The sequence below is a fragment of the Anas acuta genome, chromosome 2, assembly GCF_963932015.1.
Source record: "Anas acuta chromosome 2, bAnaAcu1.1, whole genome shotgun sequence".
Classification (NCBI taxonomy): domain Eukaryota; kingdom Metazoa; phylum Chordata; class Aves; order Anseriformes; family Anatidae; genus Anas; species Anas acuta.
In genome coordinates, this window is record NC_088980.1 from 146,359,715 (window position 1) to 146,367,661 (window position 7,947).

General features: G+C 47.8%; 1 protein-coding gene across 2 annotated transcripts; it reads right to left on the minus strand.

The window, feature by feature from the left end:
• Positions 1 to 568: 568 nt before the first annotated feature.
• Positions 569 to 7,726, minus strand: KLHL38 (kelch like family member 38). 2 transcript variants are annotated; one of them, XM_068672604.1, is made up of 4 exons: positions 6,892 to 7,726; positions 4,832 to 6,306; positions 3,273 to 3,378; positions 569 to 1,623 (listed from the first exon to the last, which is right to left on the minus strand). In XM_068672604.1, exons 2-4 carry the CDS (start codon positions 6,179 to 6,181, stop codon positions 1,337 to 1,339), a joined length of 1,743 nt encoding a protein of 580 aa, XP_068528705.1. In that variant the 5' UTR covers positions 6,182 to 6,306; positions 6,892 to 7,726; the 3' UTR covers positions 569 to 1,336. The 2 variants fall into 2 exon arrangements, with proteins under 2 accessions (XP_068528705.1, XP_068528704.1); XM_068672603.1 differs by having other exon boundaries at positions 6,862 to 7,725.
• Positions 7,727 to 7,947: the final 221 nt, after the last annotated feature.

The following is a 7,947-nucleotide window of genomic DNA, read 5'->3' on the forward strand; positions in this document are numbered from 1 at the left end:
CATGGTCGTGCAGCCTTCCGCAACGAGGAAGGTATTGTGGTTTCCTTGAGCCACCTTATGCCCTCAAAAAAGTCCTACCTTCTTCCAAGCACAAGGCAAACAGGGTGCAGTTTATGCCATTCCTTTCTGGATGTTGGTCACCAATGTGATCTTAAAAGCTCCTTACTATTTCAGCAGTCTTACCAAGCTTGCTAACCTGATGGTAGTTCACAGCCTGTTCAGTATCTGATGATTAATCCCCTCCCATTGAAAATATGCAGTTAGTGGCAGAACCCCACAAAAATACTGGTGGAGCCAGAGCTGCTTTGCCAAGTGGCAGACTTAGATTTGCTCTTCTTGGAAAGCCGGTTTCCTGTCACTGGCGTTTTCTCATCACTGCCTTCCAGTGGTTTGGAGAGAGGAGAAAGGGAAAAAAAGAGCTCCTCCCAAATACCGCTGCTCTTTTACATCCCCTCCCTCCATGTGCTCCCTCTGCTATTCCAGATTTCAGGAATGACATCACCTGAAGAGCTTCCTAACCAACCCCACATGCAAAGGGAGAAGCAAGCTTCCAGGAAAACAAGAGCCCTCCAAAAAGAAGTCACAGACAATCTTTATTTCCATTATCCCTTCTCCTGCTCCTTTGGAGTGCAGGCAAACGAAACACAACTCTTTACTGCACCATGAAACAGAGGTAGCTCAAGAAAATCAAATGTGCATCTTGTAATATGAACATTCAGACCAAAGCATCAGCCTTTTTCTAATTTCTCATTTGATGTCATTAAAATTCTATGTCTTACAAGACGATTGCTGTAGCTAATGCAGATAGATGCTACTGGGCTGGCTACACAACCAGGGCTTGGGGCTTCCTATTCCAAATGCTCCTGCCATTGGACATGGAAAGCTTGGTCAGCACTGAGCAGCAAAGGGCCGTGCCATGCAGCTGGGAAGTTCTGCTTCTTCACATGCTAACATAAATGCAGGTTACCCAGATCTCATGTTCTCTGGAGGTGTCAGCACTCCTATTCACCTTTCATTTCAAAGTCTTCACAAGACCAAATCCTGCTCTGGGTTCTTGCCCAGTATTTTTTTGGTTTTCTGCTGAGCTGCTGGGTAAGGCCTCGGGGCTGGACTTCAGCAGCACCACACACAATACCGGTCAGATGGCTATGGTACAAACACAAAGCTCGTGACCTTTGTGGCAGGGCACTTGGGGAATGACCAGCCCCACTGCTACCTTCAAGAACAGGAGTCTGTGGGACTCCATAAGGATTCCCCACGTGCTCTGTGCAGAGCAAGGTGGGTCCTTTCTGGGAAGGAAAACACCAGGAATGTCCTGGGATGCACCAAAAGTCATTCAGAGAAGGTTAGAACAAGGGACGCACTGGAGTGTAAGGCACCCATGGTCAAAGAGTTTGTGTGGCAGTTTTCCCTTCGTTGTCCATGTGTCCGTCTCTGGGTCGTAGCAGTCCAAGGAATCTGAGTCTTCGATGGTGTTGTCCACAGTGAGACACCGTCCTCCCGTGACATACAGCTTGTTCTTGATGACAGTGGCCCCGTGATGCATGCGCCTGTCCTTCATGTCTGCACATTTAATGAACTTGTTGCCTTTTGTATCGTAAGCAATTATTCTCCGGGTGTACCCTAAATGCAAAACCAGAGGTGGAAGAGACAGATGGGAATTAGGGTTTATGTCTCAGTTTATACTGGTGCATAATTTGGCAGAATTAAGCTATTTAAGCCGGGAAGTGATGATGTGTCACAAGACTGCCTGCTTGTCTATCTTCCCTTGTTTGTCCTCACCCTGTCTCCTATCACCTTGGCAGCTAAGGCTTGATGAGCACAACAAAACCTATCAGATCAGGCTTCTCAAATACAGCTGGAGCCTGCAGTTTTCTGCATGCACCTTCAGAAGTCACAGAGCAATTCTTTTTACCCAAAAGGCTCCTAGAGCCTCACTCAGAAATACAGAAACCAATGATGTGGGAAGCCAGAAAGGACAGAGGGAGTGACAATGCCTGGTTGGATTGGAGTTAGCTCTGTACCCCATGGAGCTGGGTACTTGACAGCGCAGTCCCACCACTGCTCGCTCCACTCCCTTACCCTCCATGCCACTTCTGTGCTGGTCACCATGCCAGCAGCACAGTGGATGGGGTGGTTTAACCTCACATTGCTGAGAGGTCCACTGTTATCCAGAAGTAGCTTCTCTATGTACCCGTGCAGATAATCAGGACTGCCCATGGCAAGCAAATTGCTTTGGGCTTTGTTGTGCAGGCCTTGAAGCCACTTCCCCTAACCTGAAACCATCACTTGGGTCAGTAGAGGCCCTTCACATAAAAGTATTTGAAGATACAAGAGTTGAAAATACTGTATTTTGGGCACTTTGATCTGAGATCAGGGTCATCTGCCACACAGGATGGTCTGGGACCTTTTGATCCATCTCTCCCCGGCTCTCATCGCACAGGGTAGCAGCGGCCTCGTGCAGGGGGAACATACTGCATTCAGGCCCTGTGTGATGTGGGTTCGCTCCTCTGCTCTGCTAAAGCTTCCCTATGCCTCATTCTCCCTTAAATAATCTAACACGTGCTTCCTCTTGCCAGCCTGCGGTCAGGGAAGCTGCATGAAGGACTATGGAGTGCCAAAGTACCAAGATCTGATCTCTCCAAGTGCCACGGGCAGAGGCTGATCTCTGAGTTGAATAAGACACTGAGAAGTTTCTCCTTTCCAGGTGTTTCATGCCCCTTTTGGGCCATTTCACCATCGCCCTCAGGAGAAGCCCTATATCCCCCTGCACCCCAACAAGCCATCCTTGGCCTTGTGGTGGCCGTAACCTCCACCCTTCCAAGAAGAGCCGTCAGGAAGGGCCAGGCTGTGAGTCAGCAGGGGAGGAGCAGGGCCCCCGTGGCTTTTTGTTTCTTCCTTTCTCTGCAGAAAGTTTTCCCCAGTTTCCTCCTCCCAGTTTTCCCCACTGAGATTTTTCTACCCAGAGTGAGCAGGTGTTCTGTGGAGAGCTTTTCCCCACTGCCACAGCCTTGAGATCCCTTGAGAGGTGCATATTTCTTTTCTCTTTCCCATGCTTTACAAGCTGTTACAGACAGGACAGCCCTCACATGATGTTCACCCCTGCAGTGTGATAGCCATGCTTGGCATCAACACTTCTCACTGCCAGCATGGCTGGCTGCAGCTCTGACCATCCCTGGCCAGAGCAGGGGGCATCCTAAAGAGGAAAGGAGTGAAATCTTGCAGAATCTGGGCATGGGCTGGCAGCAGGGAGGGTGAAACTGTGCCCTTACCTCCTACGATGATAATCTGGTCTCCAATCGCAGCAGCTGGTGCACAGACGTTCTTCACCACTCTGGTCTCCATCCGAAACCATGTATTCCTGGAGACATGGTAAACCTGACAAATAAATAAAGATACACACAGCTGTTTATGTTGTTTTTTTGACTGGCAATTGTAATTACAGAGGAACTTATGGTTTTTATTGTGTCTTAATGAATACAATCCACTGGCTCAAACTGCTGGAAATTTGAGAATTTACCCACTCTTTTTTTTTTTTTTTTTTTTCTAGTACATCCCCTTGGAAAGCGTTCTGGTTCTCTAGGCTTGTTTGCTCAGGGGATGCTAGCACACACACTAAGGCAGAGAGTTTCTGCCAGAAGCAAGCTTCTTCTGGCCATTAAATTGCTGTAACTCCTGGCTAACACTCTCCCAAAATGCAGGTCACTTCGTTTCATTTTCCAGTTACTCTGTGTAGTCCTGCCTTAGCTTTCCCCATTTCCTGGGCAAACCAACCACAACGTCACCCAGCTCTGCTGGTGGCCCCCGTGTTTGCTCTGCAGCTGTATTTTTGTTGGTGGCTGGTATGTGATCAGATTAGCAAAGAGACTTGCTGATAGGACTTAGAAGGATATCAAAGTCATCAATTTATGTGAGAAAAAGAGCTGCTGCCAGATGACAATCACTCAGTCATCTGTACGTGGGTGACACCAACTTCTGTGTCATGCCATATACATGTAGAGATGAATATAGCAAATATCTCCAGGACATCTCCCCACGTTGAAAAACACATTTCCTTTCCCCTGATAATTAAGTAGGATTATCATCGTAAATAAGTATTGCTCGTGTGCTGGTTGCCATCTTGGCTGCTAATGATGCTTCTTAGTTAAATTACCTAAACCACTGAAAAACACTCAAGGAGAAAGTAACATTGCGTCGCTAAAGCTTCAGATCAGATAAGGAAGGATTTCATGTCTTTTTTCCTCCTAATATACTTTAACCACTGAAAGCAGGCAGAGATCCAGCAACATGTGGCAGGACCCACGCTTTTAACACAACTGTTTATGTGAAATAACTGTCAGTTTAAGCTCTGGCCCTTTGATGAGTGAGAGGCTAATTGCTCTAATGATCTCAAACTGGCATCTTTGCTGTCATTGCGAGGGAGCAGGTGTGCAGCTGAGACCCCGGCTCAGCTGCAGGCTGGCCAAACAGCAAGCACTGATTTTGGTGAGATGATTACAAGCATGGAGATAGGCACAGAGCTCAGTTGTAGCCTGCCGTAGCATCACCCACGGGAACTCCCAGGACCTCTGTGGGAAGCAATTTGCCTGCACAGAGCTGGCACCTGTGGAAGGGTCTCAGGGCTTGTGCCTGAGAAACATTCAAGGGGGAGAATGAAAGAATTACAACTCTTCTTATAGACAAGGCTTCCCTGAAGCAGTGTGTCAACTCATCTTGCCTGTTGCTGCAACTCACAATAAGTTTTTTTGGAGGGCTTGATTCCCTCATCAAGGTGATGAACCACTGAATATTTTAGATGAAACTGCCTCTGACAAGCAAGACTGACTGTTACCTGGATAAGCCGAACGGGGTTTTGCATAATGTCTTCTCCCCCAAAGAGGTAGACCCTCTGGTCTTTAGCAGCAACAGCAGGGTGAAGGACAGCAACAGGCATGTTTGCCATGATCTCACAGGTGTTGTAGATGCTGTCATATCTTTCCACAGAATTCAGGATTTCTTGGTTTTCACCAATTCCGCCAAACGATAAAATATAATTTTTATATGCCAAGCTTCTGTGGGAGTAACGTGGAACTAACATGGGCTCAACCAACCTCCACTGATTGAGTTTGAGGGAGTAAATGTAAATATTATCGCTGACCGGGCTTTTCTTATTGCTAACAGGCATCCCTCCAAGCACATAAATACTGCTGTGTAAGCTCACTGCAGAGGGTTTGTAGAGGCGCACAGGAAGTTTGGCCAGGCTTAGCCATTGGTTGGTCTTGTCATCGTAGAGCAGGACATCCCTCGTGGTCTGCTTGTTGTCCTTCCTGCCACCAATGATGATGAGGAACTCTTGGTTGGAGTACCTGCGAGGAACATGCACCATGGGCTTGATGTCGGGTGTGTTGGTGCTGTACAAGGAAAACATCTGTCTCCAGGCCGATTCGAGAATGCTCCTGCAAGTGGGTGAAGACTGAACAAGGGAGTCATTGGCGATGAAATGGAAGAGGAAAGTTGGGTGGACGTACTGAAGCCGGACCTTCTTGAACAACTCTTGGATGTAGCCTTGTCTTGCCTGCAGGTCATGCCGGATCCACACCATCAGTGTCTCAAAGACCTGCTCCTCCTCCCCACAGAGGTCATCGTCCCCAAGGTAATCAAGGAGCTCCAAAGGACAGAGGTCCTTCAGGTCCTCAGAAGAGGCCACCTCAGGAAAGCATTTCAAAGCCATAGCCTTGGCTTTCTTATTCAGGCTCTGGCAGTTCAAGATTTTTGACAGTCTGACCATGCTCAGACAGTTGTCAGGAGTCAGCTTGTCTTGGAGGTAGGCAGAGCAGGCCTCAAACAGCTTGGCGTACTGCAACATGGACGCCGTCTCCAAGAGGCACAAGACATTCTCGGCGGATATGAGAATCTCCCCGGTGTAAACGTAAAGGATAATCTGGTCCAAAATCTCAGCATCAATGCCCTTCAGGATGACTTTAGCCTGGTGACTCTCTTTGAAGTTGTTACAGAACATTGCCTTGAAGTACGGGCTGCTGGAAGCCAGCACATTTCGGTGGCAGGGGACTTCAAAACCCCCAGAGCAGAGAGTAACATCAGTCAGCATCCCGCTCTGCCGCAGAGCATTCAGCTGCCTCAGCAGTTCGGAAGAGAAGTCCTGGTCTTTGAAGAGGAGCTCCTCAGCAGATCCCTCCTCCATAGCAAAGTAAGAGAGAGATGACTTCTGGACTTGGCAGAAAAAACGAATTCTTAGCAGCTTTTATTGAAATATCCAGCTCTGAGGGAACAAATCAGGACTTTGATGTTGCTCGAAATATTCGTTTGCTGTTATGCATAAAAATGGAACATGGGTTAGGCACAGTGGGAAAATAATAAAGAGGCTATAAGGTCACAAAGACCCTTTAAAATTTTTATAAATTTGTCAGATAGGTTGCAACTATGGGGTCAGCATCGCCTGCATCCCTGGCAAGAAGCAAAAGCACTGAAGTTATCTTGCTGATTTGAGATGAAAGCTGAACTGCTGAAGCAACTGGGTTGTTCATTTTAATCACATTGAATAAATGTGCTTAGACATTTATTCACTGTTTTAAAGTATTAGCAGTTTAGTAACTTGCGCCTCTTTTGCCTAGAGTTAGTCATTCCCAAAGAATGTAAATCTGGCAGAGCTGAACTCTGCAGCAGGGCAAACTAAACCCTAGAGACTGGGAATCTGCATTAAAACAGTTATTTGTTAACTCTGCTTAGCTGTGTTGATTTTTTTTTTTTTCATGTTAATCAGACACACAATGACTAAATTAACTGCCAGGCAGAACAATCTGATGAGTATTTCATGACTAAACTGCTCAATCTGCAGTGAAATCGTACGGTAGAAACGTTTACCTTCTGTTGTCCTTCCCTGCATGCACTTACTCTCTGTCGCTTATTCTCTGCTGAGATTTTCCATAGCTAGAGCCTGGGTAAAAACTATAAACCCACAGGACGTTTCTTTCAGTAGGTAAGTGATTCATAGAGGGTGATTTCTGGACGTGTTTATTCTGAAGTCACTTTTGCCGCTTTCGGGAGCTTTGTGCAGGAGCGCAAGGCGGTGGGGCATTGTATACATTCCAGGGCTAAGAATAGGCACATATGGGCTTCTCACTGTTATCACATGTGACGCCGCCGTTGCCTTTTGCAATGACCTGGCCGGTACTGAGCATGCCCAAGTGGTGTTTTTCTGGCAAATGTTTACATATAATAAATAGACACGGAGAGGAAAGTTCACTTATAAAAGTCCTGGCTGTCCGTTTGGAAACAGCAACAGGACCCTGTCCTAAAGTGCCTGGGAACTCGAGAAGCCTGTAAACAGTCTGCAATGCCTTGCGCTAGGTGATGCACTGTCACGTATTTTCGTGGAGAAAGAAGGGCCTCCAGGGATCCTGCTGTGGCGGATCGTGTCTCCACCTTATGGACAGGCCTGGGGAGCACCTGCCTGTTGTGGTCTGTGCTGGTGGACGGGTGGGAGATGGTGAACAGGGACTCCATGCCCAGGGCAGTTTGTTGAAGTGAGGGCAGCAAGCTAGAAAATCACCTGAGACGGCCAGTCCCAGGGTGGCACATGGCTCCCCATTGCAGATACCTCATTCGGGTCTAAGCACAGATATCTGCAAGCGAACAAGGTGTTTGAGCTCCCCTTGCAGCTCCTGAGGCCTGGTCAATACAGCTACGGAGTTATCCAGGTGACCAACAAGCACCACCTGTGTTTGGGTGGGTGAATCGTCCTCCAGGCACCTCTGACTAAATCTCCACAGGCTGTAAGCGCTCACCTGCCTTGGCCGTGTGTAGGTGTTTGTGTGACACTCCCATGCAGGTGTCTGTGATGATGAGCCTAAATCCATTCCTAGGGATCAGTTGAACCCCTTGTGCAACCAGAGGATCCTCCGCATCCCCGACTGGCCCCACAGAAGGGCCAGGATCTCCAGCAGGTCC

What these genes read in the sequence shown, in the direction of transcription:
- KLHL38 (XM_068672604.1), bottom strand. Translation starts at nt 6,181, where the DNA reads ATGGAGGAGGGATCTGCTGAGGAGCTCCTCTTCAAAGACCAGGACTTC. An exon ending in ACCCCGTTCGGCTTATCCAG is followed by an intron (nt 3,379 to 4,831) that starts GTAACAGTCAGT and finishes TTTATTTGTCAG; the next exon opens with GTTTACCATGTCTCCAGGAA. An exon ending in CCAGATTATCATCGTAGGAG is followed by an intron (nt 1,624 to 3,272) that starts GTAAGGGCACAG and finishes TTTTGCATTTAG; the next exon opens with GGTACACCCGGAGAATAATT.